The 17,422-nt window shown below is 34.1% G+C and overlaps 1 protein-coding gene across 8 annotated transcripts; it reads right to left on the bottom strand.

Annotated features, from left to right (window-relative positions):
* Positions 1 to 156: 156 nt before the first annotated feature.
* Positions 157 to 10,727, bottom strand: LOC107622349 (transcription initiation factor TFIID subunit 4b). Of its 8 annotated transcripts, none has more exons than XM_088509858.1 (17): positions 10,085 to 10,290; positions 7,582 to 7,670; positions 7,016 to 7,043; positions 6,141 to 6,204; positions 5,955 to 6,051; positions 4,333 to 5,039; positions 4,061 to 4,168; positions 3,069 to 3,986; positions 2,426 to 2,535; positions 2,232 to 2,319; positions 1,996 to 2,131; positions 1,822 to 1,877; positions 1,688 to 1,744; positions 1,466 to 1,606; positions 1,328 to 1,393; positions 991 to 1,249; positions 157 to 654 (listed from the first exon to the last, which is right to left on the bottom strand). In XM_088509858.1, the coding sequence occupies exons 4-17, from the start codon at positions 6,177 to 6,179 to the stop codon at positions 482 to 484; spliced, it is 2,955 nt and encodes a 984-aa protein (XP_088365984.1). In that variant the 5' UTR covers positions 6,180 to 6,204; positions 7,016 to 7,043; positions 7,582 to 7,670; positions 10,085 to 10,290; the 3' UTR covers positions 157 to 481. The 8 variants fall into 8 exon arrangements, with proteins under 8 accessions (XP_088365984.1, XP_088366024.1, XP_088366019.1 ...); XM_088509898.1 differs by lacking the exon at positions 10,085 to 10,290 and adding an exon at positions 8,969 to 9,173; XM_088509893.1 differs by lacking the exon at positions 10,085 to 10,290 and adding an exon at positions 8,882 to 9,173.
* Between the last annotated feature and the right edge of the window lie 6,695 nt (positions 10,728 to 17,422).

Genomic DNA, 17,422 nt, shown 5'->3' on the forward strand with positions numbered 1-17,422 from the left:
TTTTTGCTGATTTAAAAATAATAGTTAATTTGGCAAAAATTGAGTGGTTGATTTTAAAATTTTGTCAAATAAGCGATGTTGCAGATGTCTTAAAAATAATGTGAATAAACTTATTCATCTAGTTTTATATATTAAGGATAGATATTGACAAACTCATTTTTAAAATAAACACACATAAATTACTTCATATATCAAAATACTATAACTCCAAACCAAAATATATTTTTCTTTTAACATTCTTTTCCCAGAGACCATGCCAAGAGGATGGATGCCAAACTTATGTTTAACTGCTCTAAAATCCAAATTAGCACTGATAAATATGCAAAATTAAATAAGAGAAAATCAAAATTAACTGGTAAACTATCCTGGCTATATGGATTGAACTCAGTTAATAATACACATGTTTGAGGAGAACTTTTGATTTTTGCTGGTAAGCATGATAAGAAAATCAGTGGTAAAAATTCAAGTCTGTAATTCTACTTCACTCAGGTTGAGCATCAGAATGAATCTTCTCGTACAAGCAATGAATGAGCGACGATTTCGACATCTGTGGCTCTATTTCGAGCACAGCAATTACATCCTTGACAGAGATGCTTCGGGCAATCTTAGTTTGAGTCACAAGGGAATTATTTCTCCCATGTTTTCTGATAGCCCCTGTTTGGAAGAGTCAATAGAGCGAAAACAGAATTATTTAAAAATAATGTAGGACAAACAATCAAACAACAATAATGTTTGTTACAACAATTTCAACCACAAAATTAATGGACTATCAAACAAGATTAGTTATCACATTCCATGCAAGATAATATAATTCTATTAGAGTTCAATCCAACAACAAAGCCGCATTTTCATCCACAACTTAAGATATAGTTTTATGGATGTCAGTTTGGTGAATACTGAATACTATAGATATAAAGTTTACATCCATCTAGAGGTTGAATTATTTGACAACTGAAGTGACCGAAAGAAACAGCTTAAAAGAAAACTCACCTGAAGTTACAAAATTAGTAGAACCTTTTTTATCCCCTTCGTGATTATCCTTGGTACTTTTTCCAGATGCTGAAGATTTGCAACTTACATCTTTAGCTGGTTGAGAACCAGATGATGTGTCCCTCATGCCTTCACGTTTCTGCCTGGCTTGCTCGGCCATAAGTTGCCATTTTGAGAGCATGTCGTCTCCCCCAACAGCAGCACGGGCAGCAACATTTGCTGCATTTGTCCTCATCTTGTCATCCTCTTCCTTGTTCACCTGCAGCTTACTAAATATTAATGAAAAGAGTTTCCATGTAAATAATGGAGAAATATAAGAATGGGATAAAAAAAAAACCTTTGATGATTTATTACGACCCTCGTCCTTGTCCTTGTCACCATCAGCTCCAGCATTACCATCAACCTATATTTTAAAATGGACTGAAATTAAGAAATAGGCACAGGTTTCAAATGCTGATAAGTGCAAAATACTCACGTCATTTTGTTTCCGAAGCTTCTCTGCTTCTGCCTGTCTTTTCTCCCACTCCTCTCTTACTTTCCTATTTATTGTCATGATTTGCTGCTGAACATCTGAGGTGACAACAGTCCAATGTCTTGTCTTCTCAAAATCAACCCGCTAGTAGGAAAATTCTTGAAAGTAAGAAATTCTATTGAATTATGAGAGAATATTCCTGCAAGCAGGTAGAGAACAACTAACCTGTTTTGACATTCTAATCAGGTTACTTATCAGTCCACGCATTCTTTCCTCCACACACTGAAAACATAGTTTGAATAAGTAAGATTACATGCAAACCTACTGTTATGAAAATTGAAATCTTGGTTGAATCTCACCAGTGACAAGCATCTCTCCACATCATTGCTCACACCCTTCAAGCCATACTTAAACACTGACAGTAATAACACAAAACAACTGTCTGTAAGGCCTGGTGTGGCTAGTTTGTATCCAGATAAGCTCAAAAGGAAAAATTAAAATATATGGAGATAACATATGAAAAAGACACTTACTAATCTCAAACATTTTTTTCTGGAGTGGAATTTTCTGCAAAATCAGCCTTTCCTCCTCTTCTTGCACAGCTCTTCGAGTTGCTTCTAAAACCCGACTGTCCTCCTTGGGGCCTGAAAATAACTGCTCTTCCTCTTCCTGTAAAAGATGCAAAAAATGGCCTTAGATTTTGAAATGAGAGTAGACATCCCTTATTATTGAGCTATAAAGCTTAGTTCAACATAACAGAGAATTTTACCCTCAAATCGACTCCACTAACAGCAGTGACATCATTAAGCTGGTCAATGCTTTGTTCAACGGATCCCCCAGATCCCTTTTGCTTCTTACTGGAGGATATGAGCACAAGATGCATGCATCAAAATGAGTTAGAACTTAGAAAAGAAAGAACAACTCCAAGAGTGAAGCATGTTGCAGCCAAATAAGACAGATCACCTTGGAGGAGGAGGAGGTGAGGAACCAAGTGCTTCAAGTGGTTTCTTCTGGCCAACAGAAGGCTTTTTCACAGGTGCCCTCACGGTAATTCCAGAAGTGTTTGATGGCACCTGGGTAAATAGCATGAGAGGCATCTCAATAAATGCTTGTTATTCTTCACTGCAACTTAAATACATAAATAGCATGAGAGGCATCTCAATAAATGCATAGGGTAAAATAATCAAAATGTTTCAAAGCACTACTCCTAGCACGGAATTAATGAAAATAACAAAGTTTGCAGCATACTAATCCAAACTAAAAGCATTGTGGTCTATGCCACCAAAAACAAAAAACAGAAAGGACAGAAAATAAAAAAATAAAAGAGGAAGGAGAAATAAAAAAAAATGCTTGTTTCTTAAAACTGAATTACAAGATTCATAAAGTTATAAGGACAGAAAATAAATCATAAGCTATAGACAATTTAACTCTTGAATATGCATCTATAAAAGAACAAATATTTTGTATATATACATCTAATATAAACATCGGTACTGTACGACAGGTGCATACCATGTATCAAGACAATCACATTTGGACAATATTTGATCCACAATACTTTAGCCACTATATTAGACAAGATCAAATATATCACTTGCAAACTTACTGAGACACTAGGATCTAGTTGGGCCATTCCAGAAGGAGAAGCAGAATTGAGTGATGTCAAGCCAGTAGATGTAGGTGCCATACTTGTGGATACTGGAAGGCCCCTTGAGAACTCATCCTTCATAGTTCCTTGATTGGCACTTGCCTGTTCGATTTGTGCAAAATTAGCCGATGGCAGTCCATGGATTTTAGAAATATTCTGCCTATGTTGCTGCTCAGTAGGCATGTCGCTAGGTTCCTTTTTGACATAAGAACCAGATGACAAGAAGCCTGAATTTTGATCTTTGTTTGATGGTGGTTGCCATGCATTTGGAGTTTGCTGGGATGCCGAATTGTTTAATAGAGCAACAGAGCCACCCGGCAGACTCTTGGGATCATTCAAAGAGTTCTGCTGTTCAAGTTTTGGCATACCAATGAAGCCGTGTGTTGCCCCACCTAAGTGATTGGGACCAGTGCTTTGATGTGGAATTTGACTCATATGTGACACATGTGGTGGTGGTCTGATAGATGAAGCAGAACTACTAGCTGGCCCTGAAAAAGGCCTATAATTACCACCACTACTGCCATATGCTGATGGGAAATGTAGATGCTGAGGCTGCGGCTGCTTATTAAGCCCGTGTACGTGAACAGATAATCTTTCTGCTTCCTGACTAACAGTGATGGAATTGGAAGATGACAATTGGCTCGGTTGCAAATCCTGAGTTTCCATTCTAGCATCCAATTCCTGAGATTTTCTAGCATTGTTCTCCATAGTTTGGACAGCTGAAGAAGTCATACGAGATTGGTCTGCAGCTGCATTCATACTTCTCTGATGAAGCTGAGCTAAAGCATGGGGATCATTTAATTGTCTTGCACCTAAGCCAACAGTGGGCATCCGAACAGGTTGCTGCTGCCCCACAGGTCCTTGGTTGGGTCTCGTCTATAACAGTAGAAAAGAAGAATGAATCTTAGCATGATGTTGATATATATATATTAAACTTGTTCTCAACCTACCTGTGCTTGTAGCTGAGCTTGTACTTTTGACCATGCTAATTTAAGCATCTGGTCCCCTACAATACCTTTCATAAGCCGTACAAAACTGTCTTTTGCTATTTCGTCTTTCTATAACACAAACAATAAATTCACAAAACAGAAAGTGAGTAGCATGGGATATCTATTCCTAAGTTGATCATATCCTATCAATACAAAACTGACTTTAGCAAAGAAAAGAGACAAGGTTCCCACTACCAAAGGACCAGGTAGTGAGATTATTTTGAGAAACCCACCTTCAATTTACTAAATAGAGTTTGAAGTTGCATGGCTCGGTCTTTGGGAAGTTGAGGTATCAAGATAGGTAGCAACATGCCAAATGGTACCTGTTTTTGACGATTAATTTGGCCTCCTGGCTGCTCATTGACTGTAGCCTGTTGATTACTTATTTGCTGCAACTTTGCATACTGCTGAGATTCGCTGCTGGGATTAAGTGTTTTGGCTACCTCATTATTAGGAGCAGGATCTTTTCCCAAATTTTGAATTCCAACTGTCTGAGAATTTTGAAGAGAAGCTTGTACAGGCTGTGGTTGATGACCTTCATCTTGAGTCTGCTTTTGTGATAAAGCAGGATTACTTACATTCTGAGAAGCAACATGCTGTGGCAAAGGAGGATTATTTACATTCTGGGAACCAACATGCTGTGGCAAAGGAGGATTATTTACACTCTGAGAACCAACATGCTGTGGTAGAGGAGGATTATTTACGTCCAAGGAAGCAACATGCTGTGGTAAAGGAGGATTATTTACGTCCTGGGAAGCAACATGCTGTACTTGTTCAGCAAGAGATCCATGTTGCTTTTGCTCCACCTCAGATGAAGGCTGCTCTCGTTGCTGTGCAGTTTCAGGCTCTTGATTTTGAACTTGGGTTTGGTTTTCATGGCTAGGAGTTGGCCAATGTGGCATTGACTGAGTCAATGTATTGTTGCTTCCTTGAGACAAAACTGCAGAGAGTATAGAAGCACAAAGCATGTGCAATTCATAAATTACCAAGCAAATATAAAAAATCACACGACTCAACAATCAATTAGAAGGAAAATAAAAACAAACAAGAAAACTAACATCTGAAAACACAGATATTATGCTGTAGAAAATACATCAGGATAATTTGATATTAGTACAGAAATTCATTTAGAAAAATATATTTCATTTGCGAAAATATCAACCAAAGCTTTGTAACCTCTACTGGTCAAATTTGATACTTAAAGTTAGAGGTCATTGTGCTACATTTATTTGATTGTATTCTACTAAATAAGTAAGATCATCTAAGTTCTCAAAGATGTTGTCCTCTACCACTGTGTTGATGAAACTTTTTAGTTTGTTCAACTGCATTCCTTGATCTCTGCTTCAAGAGATCTTTTAAATGTGGTGCCTCTACTATTGTTTCTAGATACCAAAAATCAGAAAGAACACCTTGAGGAAAAATACCTGATAAAATATATAATAATCATTTTGGCTAGGGGGTACATTGTCCCTTAGATAAATTACAGCACTTACATTACAGCCAGATTTTAAAGGATTTGTGTAGTTCCTTCCCATTTATGAACACTAGAGTATAGTCAAACATTTATATCCGTATAATAGATTTTCCTTTTATCGCTCAGAATAATTAATCCAAACTCACTTTTCTAACACCATCCCCAATCATAAAACAACTCTTTCAAAATCAATTATTTTGATTGCAATCTGACCAAATCTCGACCAAACAAGCTCATAAACAATAATCTAAAGTCTAAACACTGTTTATGCAGCCGTGTATTCAAATGGCATAACAAGCGACCAAAAACAAACAAACCAGAGAGAATTTAACTATTTCAACTCAGAAAAACATTAGGAATTAAAAAGCATAGTTGGGGTACCTGGGTCTGAACCAGAAGTGGAAGCAGATCCTCCTATGTCTCTGTTTAGTGCAGCTTGGAAGGCTTCAACATCCACCCCTGAATGCATTGTTTCATCCTGAAGTACACATTCAAACATAGTGGTTCAGTAACACCCCAAACAAATAAATAACAAAAGAAAACCATAGGAAAAAGGGGGGGGAAAACCTCGTCATCTTCGAGGAGCTTCATAATAGAAGGATCCATGGCAATGGCAATTCCAATCCCAACTCTGATTACCCAACAGAAGTTTAAGAGTTATTCGAACATACAGTATAATCTCTCTCTTTTTATGTTTCACTGAGTAAATTCATCAAACACCTGTAGGGCAGGTACCCAGTTGAAAAATGGAACAAAGGGGAAAATGAATGGGGATAATTAATGGTAAAATACAATGTTTTGAAAACCGGACCGGTCATCAAACCGCTTTAGTCACTGGTTCATTGGTTCAACCGGTCCAGCCGGTGATTCAACCGGAAAACCGTTTTAAAATAAAATAATAAATAAATTACAAAGGACCAAAGATGAGGGTACTCCAAGAACTCCTATTAGATGCAACAGCATTCAACATTATCACATGTTCTCACACACATACAAAGTCTTAACTCAAAGAACAACCATAGCAAGTGACTTGGAAAGAAAATGTAAACACCGAAACAATAACAAGCATACACAACATGTGAATATTTTTATAGCAAACATAATAATAAAATAACTCTTCTAATGCGTCTCCGAAAATATCCCAAATCAAGAAAACTACATAATCTGATCCACTTGAGTCAGAAAGCTACATATATTAGAAAAATTAAGAATCAACTAAAAGAAAAAGAAAAGGAAGGCCAGGTTGATTCGATTCAATTGCCTGAGAAGAAGAATCAAACAGGGCTGAGAAGCTGAAAGTTTAAATGTTAAACCTCAATATTCAAATAACATGACTCCATTATTGTTATTATTACACCCTTCTAATGTCACAAACTCAATATATATTATAGTCCGTTGACACTTGTGCATTCACAACTTGGCCTCATCATTCTAATTCATACCTTAAGTAGAAGAAAAAGTCCCAATCAGCTTTCGTTACAATTTTATCCAAAGAGTTGGGATTTTGGTTCGGAGTTCATGCCGATGATGATGACAAGAGGGATGAATCCGTGAATCAGTAACATAGGCAGTGCAAATTTTAACAAAGCTCATCACAATGATTAACAACAACAAAAACACTGAAGGAATAGTGAATCAGTAATATAGGCAGTGCAAATTTTAACAAAGCTCATCACAATGATTAACAACAAAAAGCACTGAAAGAACAGTGAATCAGTAACATAGGCAGTGCAAATTTAATATTTAAAAGTTATCAATTTAAAAAATTTATCATCAAATCAAGGTTCTGAGAACCGGACCGGTCATCGAACCGTTTTACTCACTGGTTCACTGGTCCAACCGTAATTCAATCGGAAAAACCGTTTTAAAATAAAATAATAAATAAATTATAGAACAACTCTCATCAACACAATAAAAAACAATCAATAAATCATCAACACAATAAAAATTATAGAATATGTGTATTGCTATAATATAAAATTACAGAACATGTCTACTGGCATGTTACTTATTATTATGACTGCCTCTATCACCAGTTCATTGTGCTGATGGTTTTCAATGCTGCAAGCTACTCCACTCCTAACTTTGAGCTGCTCCCTAATAAAGTTTCAAGTAGAAATTTCAAAACATTTTAATACTATGGCTCAAAACATATTCAAGCTTGAGGTGTATGCATGTATTCAATGAAATCAAAGCAAAACTAACTGTGAGAAGAACATTAAATTACTCGTGGTTTTTATAGAAAACATTCCATTTGTTTTACAAGTTTCAAATATAAACAGCTCAAATGCTCATCAATAAAATATGAAAATTATGTAGATGCTTTTCCTCTCTAAAATGAATAGTCCAATTGTTAAGTTATTCCAGTTGTCAATATCATTGTTAGAAGAAAATCTCAGCTTGAAATCAACCTATTATACATCAAACTCCAAAAGATTATCAATTTTAACCCAATTTTAACAAGATCAGGGATCAGCACAATGATTAACAACAAAAAAAAGCACCGAGTGAGGTAATGAGCACAAAATCAAGAAACTTTAATAAAATCTAACATCAGAAAAAAAGCAAGAACAAGCCAATAACAGTTTATCAGTACCAATTTAGCATCAATCAATAAGCCAGTAACAGAGTTCATTAATCAAGAACAGGCTAGAACAAGCCAGAGTAGTGAGCAAAGCCAATCAAGTTTTTAACATAGTTTTCACAAGGTTAACACAAAAATTAACATGCTTTAACAAAGATTAACAAAGTTTTTAACCCAATTTTAACAAGCTCAGCACAATGATTAACAACAAAAAAAAAGTCCTAAATGAGGTAATGAGCACAAAATCAAGAAACTTTAACAAAATTTAACAACAGATAAAAAAAAGCCAAGAACAAGCCAGTAACAGTTTATCAGTACCAATTTAGCATCAATCAATAAGCCAATGATTAACAAGCTCAGCACAATGATTAACAAAAAAAAAAAAAGCACTGAATGAGGTAATGAGCACAAAATCAAGAAACTTTAACAAAATTTAACAACAGACAAAAAAGCCAAGAACAAGCCAGTAACAGTTTATCTGTACCAATTTAGCATCAATCAATAAGCCAGTAACAGAGTTAATTAATCAAGAATAGGCTAGAACAAGCCAGAGTAGTGAGCAAAGCCAATCAACCAAGAACAAGCACTAAGCACTGACAGAGCATCCAATTAACTCGAGCACAAAGTAAAAAAACAAAACAGCAACACATCACTTAATCAATAATCATCAATCAATGAAAAACAAAACACCAACAGTGAGTATTAAAAAACGACGATCACTAACCATCGAAGAACAGGCATGAAGAGGGTTTGGTTTCTGAACAGACAATAAAAAAAACACGAAGAACAAGCACTAGCAGTGAGCATTGACCTTCGACGGACGACGGAGAGCGGTTGAGCGCAACGGACGACGGCGAACAGGCGACTGATGAGAGCGAAAAGGGGATGGAGAGCGAACAGGGGATGGTGAGAGCGAAGTAACGAACGCCGATAGCACGAAGACGGAAGTTCTTGAGTGCGACGGAGGCGGCAGCAGCAGTCTCTCACTCCGACAGACGGCGACAAGATTGGTGGAGGCTAGGGTTTGCTTTCTTTGGTGGAGGCTAGGGCATTTTGCTGATTACTAAGGAAGGAGTTGGAGAAGGGAGCCAAACGTGCAATTTGACCGGCCGGTTCAGCGGTTTGTATCCGGTTTCCAGAACAACGGTTTTTGCTAATAAATCAAACCGCCTAAGTTATTGGTTCGCAGTCAGACCGGTTTGACCGGTCGGTCCAGTTCGATTTTCAAAGCATTACATCAAATATAATCAGTGAGCAAAGCCAATCAATCAAGCACTGACTGAGCATTCTGTTTTGATTCTGTGACTGGTCAGCAACAAATTCAAGTTACAGCAACAAATTTAACAAATCTTAGTAAAGTTCCGATTTAGAGCAAAAAGACAAATTTATTGATTACCAATTTAGCAACATGCAAAAATACAGTCTGAAGAAAAATCTGAAAAAGAGAGAACACTAAACCAAAACATTAACCAATAATCACAAAACACTAAACCTTCACCCATCAATTACAAACAAAACCAGCAATTACAAACATTAGCACATTATAAAACATTCCAAAACACTAAAGCAAAACCAGCAACTACAAACAAAGCCATCAGTAAATTTGAACAAAAAAATTAAGAGCCATCATCAACTAACAGAGTCATCGAGTCATAGAGCCATCAGTAACAGAGCAAAGAATTGAAAGCAACAGACTAACAGAGCCATCAAGCCATCAATAAATTTGAAAAAAATTTGACAGTCGTTAGCAACCAGCAAATACAATACAGATCCATCAGCAGCAGGCAATTACAATTTACAAAACATTACAAGAAAAATGGAACAAAAATTGAACAACAATTTCAGAACTTCAAACGAAGAAGAAGACCGAACATTTAGAAATTAAAAGGAAGAAGCGGAGGCGAAGAATGAAAGCAGGGCCACTAACCTGGATTCCGTGCCGAGAAGCCAGCGAAGATGAAAACGACGTGCCGAGCTACCTGGGGAAGAGGAAGATGAAAACGACACGGGAAAGAGGAAGCAACGGCAGCGCTGAGGACCTGGGGACGGCGGCGGCGATGAAGGGCTAGGGTTTTGCTTTGCTTTAGAGGTCTCTAGGGAGTGCACAAATGATTGGGGGAAGAAAGAGAGGGGGGTTTGGTTCATGAATGGTTCTGCTTGTTTTTTTTTTCCAAATAAACAAAACGATGTCGTTTTATTCGAACCGGTCAGCTACCGATCCGGTCCAATCGACTGGTTCAACAGTTTTCAAGCAATTTTCTCTCTCGCAGTTATAAATAGTGGACTGGACCGTTTTTATTGTCGGGTCCTGGTTGAACCAGTTTGATTGGCCGGTTCGATCCGATTTTCAGAACCATGATAAAATAGGGTATTAGCTACAACGAGTAAGATAACAACGGACCAAAATAGGAAAAAGAATAAAAAAGGAAAAAAATAGAACAGAAAAAAGGAGAAAACGGATCAAAGGAGAGAAGTGAAGAATTCCTTTCAACAAGAACCAACACCAAAACACGCGAAGTATTGAACAGTGGCGTTCACACAGAGAAGATGCAAAAGCATGGCATCGACCTTCTTCTTTTGTTGAGTTTAATCAGTTTATAATATTTTTCGAGTTTAACAGATTCTCTCGGTTCTTTCTTGTGTTAACGAGTACGATTTTTTATTAAAAATACAAAAATTTAGAATTTTAATTCATTTGTTTTGTATTTATTAAAAAAATATTTAAAATTATTTACTACTCCTATATTAGCTAAATCTTAAAAAAATATAGAATAGTAAATATAATGATTATAAAAGCTAGCTATTTATAAAAAAGTTTAAAATCTTACAAAACTATTTTTAAGGTGTTTAGTTTCATATGTGAGGTTTTTTTTAAGTATTAATCTCCTAAAACTCATAATATAGCTTTTTCGTTAAAACTTGATATTTCGATAATATTGGATTATTAGCTCTTTACTACTGGGCTTTTGGAATGAGAACATAGGCCTAAGAATCGCAAATAAGGCCCACAAAATGGGTGACCAAAAAAAGTCCCACAAAATGGTCTTATTATTGCTTTGGTGCTGATCGTTTTTCATTGCGCGCCCTAAACAACACAAGTTCAAAGAAATGGCTCCAATTTACAGCTCTGTACGGAAAAAACCGAACTCATTTCGTTGTAAGATGAAACGAAATGAGGCTCCAATCCCAACAAGATTAAAGCTTCATCGGAGAGAGAGAGAGAGTGTGTGTGTGTGTCCTTCTTAGCTATGAAGTTAGGTTTGAAGCTTTGTGTAGCACTGTGGCTTCTTCCTTCTTTGTGGTTTCTGCGAATTTGAGCTCTTCGAAAGTTTCCATCGGTTCCTCACATTATTACTTACACAGGTTAGTTGCGACTACTCACTCCATTCATGTTGCTATTGTCATTTCCCATTTTGATTTTCACTCAACCTGGTTCGAGTTTTGCAACTGGGTATTATGCTCTCTATGTGTTCGATGAATTTTCTCAGTGACACTTAGGCTCTTTTGCGTATTAATCAAATATCTCTATGTTAGACATGCTATTACTAGTATATCAATAGGCACGTTTTTGAAAAATAATAAATTTTGAAATTAGTTGAGATGAAACCTGTTTATAACTTAACTAAGGGGTCTTGGTTCATGTCTTGAAAATAGCCAAAAAAATATATTTTTTATGGATTATATATAATAAAAGGTATTTTAGTAAAACAAGTTGTGCATCAACTCAATAGATTGTTATTATTGAATTTAAAAAAAAAAAAAAAAACTTTTTTGTGCAAAATTAGTAGAAATGATCGAATTGCATTCTTCTATTAGGGCAGTTAGGTAAAAGTTCCATGGGTTTGTGGTTGGAATTTACTTCATCAAATTATTATAAAATCTGAAGCAGGCCTCATTCCCTCATTCAAGCCACACACAATCATCCAAAATTGGAAAAGATCTTGAGTTACAGATGGCTTGTTCAGACATGTTTGTACTTGTTCATCTCAATGGAAATATAAAAGACACTGTAGGTGGTGCAACCTTTCAAAGTTGGGACCTTTTTTTGATGAATGTTGATACTGATCATCAAAAGTCTCTGCTTGAGTTGAAGAATCTGATATTGGCGAACATGGATGAACTTGGAAGAAAGAAGATATCTCATATGGCATATAAGTTGCATGGTATAATAGGTCCCCAAATTTTCAGGTGTTCTCTTTGACTTTGGTTCTTCATTATTTGTGGTTGTGAAAACATTGTATTTTGAATTTAGTTATAACTGTTTTAGTTTTAGTTTAGGTCTTGTTGGTTCACTGATTCTTAGTCCTAATCCCAAACAACTATTTATAATTTAACATGTAAGGCCCGTTTGGAAATTCTAGAAGTAGCTTTTTTTTTTAACTTTTGACTTATAAAAGGTAGTAGTATTAATGTCTGGTGCAATTTTCAAAACTAAATTGCAACTTTCTAAGAAGCTATTTTGGAGTTTATAGAGAAATTAAAAAAATGACTTTTCTCATAATGCTTTTATTTTTCATTACATTTCTATAAAATAAGCACTTTTAGAGTTAAAAATCCAAACACAAAATAACTTATTTATAAGTTACTTTTAACAGAGTCATTTATTGTTTAAGTTATTTTATGGAGTTTAATTAAGTTGGTTACCCAAAAACTGCATAATGATTTAACATGGTTCCAATTAAAATATTTATAGACGATAACCACCATGAACATTCAGCAATAATGAAATCATGTTGTCCATGGAAATCTGAAAAAAACGATTAGGAACAATACAATCTTCTTGGTGCTTGACTTCATTGTTGAGTATATGTTATTATTCGAGTTCAAATTAAACTCCTTTTTTTTCTCCATTGCCAGAAGCTACATTTTATTTATTAGAGTAAAGTATCGTTTATATTAGAGTAAAGTATCGTTTTTGTTCTCAACATTTGGGATAAATTTTAAAATTGTTCCTAACGTTTAAATTGTCCTATTTAAGTCCCTAACGTTTTAAAATTGACTCAATGTTGTCTTGCCGTCGTTAGAGAACTGTTAACAGAATTGACGGCAGGACAAAATTGAAACAATTTTGAAACGTTAGGGACTTAAATAAGAAGAAAACGTTGGGAACAAACACAATACATAGAAATAAATTTTAGTTTTATCCTTCAATAATATCAATTTTTTACGGTACATAGTTATTCAATTATTTTTTAGTCACATCTAAGTAAATTACACTTAATCACATTACTTTTATTTTAAATAATTTTTTTTATATAATTTTACTTTTAAAGATTTTTACTCATCATGAAATGTTTGTAGAATGACTAATACATAAACTTGTGGGAAAAAAATGATACATATACGATAAAGTAATGTGATTCTAGTCCCCAGCCCTTTTACGAATATTTAATCCTTCTACAAATATTTCACGATGAGTAAAAATCTTTAAGAGTAAAATTATAAAAAAATAAATTTATTTAGAATGAGAGTAATGTTATTAAGTGTAATTTACTTAGATGTGATTAAAAATAATTGAATAACTATGTACCGTAAAAGATTGATATTATTGAAGGATAAAACTAAAATTTATTTCTATGTATCGTTTTTGTCCCCAACGTTTTCGTCCTATTTAAGTCCCTAACATTTTAAGATCGTCTTAATTTTGTCCCGTCGTCAATTTTGTTAACAAATCCCTAACAGTAGAACAACATTGAGTCAATGTTGAAATATTAGAGACTTAAATAGGACGATTTAAACATTAAAGATAATTTTAGAATTTATCCCAAACATTAAAGAAAAAAATGATATTTTACTCTATTTTGATTAAAACATCATATATACTCTTTTATTATAAGTAATCCTGCCGGAGCAGCCAAGCCAATAATTAAGATTATTTTGGTGATAAATTAAAACTCTTTTTTTCATATGGCATCTACTTCAAACCAGGAAAATTCGTTGCAAATTTAAACTGTTATTAACCAATGGATAATTGTATGGTATTTAAATTTCTATATTTAAAATTTTGGGGCGAAAAAAAATATAATAAAATTTAGGTAAATGGATATACTTTTTTGGATTTTCACAATATCCAACAAATTAAAAACTAATTCGTTATGAATTTGAATTTTATTTAAGAGGTTTACAATTGGCTAATGAGTTGCTACATATACGAGATAAAATTTGAATTCACAACACTTGCTTAAGCAGACGACAAAGCTAATCACTGACCAACCCAAATTGGTTTAGATACATTTAAAATTTTAAATTATAACTATCTATATATATTGATAAAAACTAGAAATATACACACAATCACTTATTATATAGTATTCAAAATAATAAGAAAAATAATTTTACACACAATATAATATTCAAAATAATAAAAATAATAATTTATATTGGCTTTCTTTTTATTTTTAGTATAACAATATTATTTTTTTATATATGTTCTTAAACAATTATTTTATTTTTTATTATCTCATATTTAATTGTTAAGTCTATTTATTATAGTCTTTATGATATAAATAAATTTTTTAACTAAAATAATTACTATAATCAAGACCATTTTAATAATGAATATTAATACAATATATTAATATATAATTAATATATTTTTATCTTAAATAATTTTTAAAAAATTACTAATAATTTAAGTTGTATTTAATTAAAAAACTAAGTTTCAATTTAATTATCACTATTTTTGAGTTTATTTATTTATTTATTATTATTATACTAACTCAAATTTAATAATAATATTATTATTATTATTATATGTTAAGTTTAACAAAAAAAATTTAACATAAAATACAAAAATTATTTATATTTTATTTTAGAATAAACATAATATAACAAGTATATATATATAAGTATTAGTATTTTTTTTTAAAAAAAAATTGTGGGGGCAAAGTGCCCCTCTTCATTACATGTAGGTCCTTCCTTGGGGATAAGTGAGTTGTCCACTCACTCGATCAATTCAAGTTGATTAATTATTTTATATTATTAAACAATACTAAAAGCGGTTTAATAGAATTTATTAGTTTTTACCTATAGTTAATCAATAATATTTAAAAATATAAATTAAAAATATATTGTTAAATTGTTAAACTAAAAAAATTGAATTGATAATTAAAAATGCTAAAAAAAAATAATAAATTATACTCATCTTTCAATTTTTCTCCATATTATTATAGAACTAACTATCTATAATTAAAAGATCTCACCTACTAACTAACAACAGGAGCTAATTAAATAATAGTTTCTTGTAATATTATCTTGTTGTTCAAGCCAAAACTATTGACATTCCATAGGCTGCATTTGTTTCTCAGAATAAGATAGGACAAGACACTAAAAATAAGATAGGACAAGACACTAATGGACAGAGACACAAATTTTTGTGTTCTTGTATTTTGTTTGGTAATAGACTAGAACAAACTATAAAAATCTAATTTATTCTCATTTTTTTCATTCAAAAAATTTGAGATGAAAAATATAATAATAAAAGATATAATTATGAAAAATTAACAAGAATAATAAAAAAAATGAAAAATAAGTTGTGTCCCTTATTAGTGTCTCCGTGTCCTTCCTGTCAGGATGGACACAAAATACACTAATTCAGTGTCTTTGACACATTGTCTCTGTCCATGCCTCTTCTGACAAACATGATTTTGTGTCCATGCCTAAGGCTACATTTGTTTACAGAGACAGGACACTGAGACACAAAATCGTGTTTAGCAGAGGAGACATAGACAGAGACAATGTGTCTAGAGACACTGAATTAGTGTATTTTGTGTCCATTCTGACAGGAAGGACACGAAGACACTAATAAGGGACACAACTTATTTTTTATTTTTTCTTTCATTATTCTTGTTAATTTTTTATAATTATATTTTTTATTGTTATATTTTTCATCTCAAATTTTTTAAATGAAAAAAAATGAGAATAAATTAAATTTTCATAATTTGTTCTAGTTTATCACCAAATAGAATACAAGAATACAAAATTGTGTCTCTGTCCATCAGTGTCTTGTCCTGTCTTGTTCTCAGTGTCTTGTCATGTCCTGTTCTTAGAAACAAACGCAGCCTTAGTATTTGACGAGTGCAAATTGATACTTGTATCATGGATATGATCAATGAATGGGTCCTTATCACAATAGGTATCAGTGGATTTGATGTGCTAGTGAAAGAAGTGGGACGGGAGGCTTTTGGATTGAATTGTTATGAAGAAGCTAATGAAAAAAGTGACTATAGTTGTGAACAACGAAGAACAGTTGCGAAAAGGGAGTGTATGTGTACGAGCTTAAGGAGTGCACAGACTACAAAATCGGCGATTTTCAATGACCAGGCTGCCGATGTGGTGATGGGGGAGCTGAGGGAAGATGGAGAAGATAAGGGCATGTTGGTAGTTCCTGAAATTATTTTAAATGAGTGGATTAATGATCATTCAAAACAAAATCAGGTAAAAATGGTAACATATCAACCAATTTATGAAGGAATTGAAAGGAGAGCGGATTGTGTGTGATGTGATCATATTAATTATGAAGCTGATTCTGAAGATACAGTAACATGGATTTATGAAGGTAACTTTAATGGATTAGAAAGAAGGGCAAAAGGAATAAGAAAAAGAAGGTTCTTTGTAGGCTTGGTGCTAGGCCCAACAATTTAAAGATGTCCAAAAAAGATAGAGAAAGATCTTTGGACCCGACTTCCTCAATCAACCGGGTCGGTGATGTTGGGTTGGGTCTAGAATCTGAGTCAGGCTTGATGGAAATAGAGCACGGTTTTCACAATAGGGATGGGCACGCTAGAGAAGGGTCTACGACAAGTGTGCAGGAAGCTGCATCTACAAAACTTGCGCTAGAAACCGGCGCGGAGAAAATCGAGGGAGACCGAATCGTTGTTGAAGGAGGAAAGCCAAAGACTGGCCACGGTAAAGGAGGTTCAATGTGGCAAGGAAAATGCGCAACCCTGACGCCACCTATGTTGGGTCATGAGATCGAGGAAGAGTTGATGGTGGAAAACCAAGCCGCTACTCTCCGGGTAGTGACATTGAATGGAGGGACTGGTGGGTCGGGTGTGTATGTTGATGATGGTGGTGCAGAAGACGTTGATAAAGACATGCGTGATAGGGATGACATTGTGAATAATAGTGGCATGGGTTTTCGCACAAAGGGAACAACATTGACAAAGAGACAGAGAGAGCTATCGGAACATGATGAAGAAGTAGTTGGGAAGAGAGTGGTTGATGATGGTGGTTCGGATAAGAATGAAGGAAGGAAGGGAAACAG

This window comes from Arachis ipaensis, chromosome B10 (genome assembly GCF_059453495.1).
Source record: "Arachis ipaensis isolate K30076 ecotype BB chromosome B10, ASM5945349v1, whole genome shotgun sequence".
In the NCBI taxonomy this organism is placed as follows: Eukaryota; Viridiplantae; Streptophyta; class Magnoliopsida; order Fabales; family Fabaceae; genus Arachis; species Arachis ipaensis.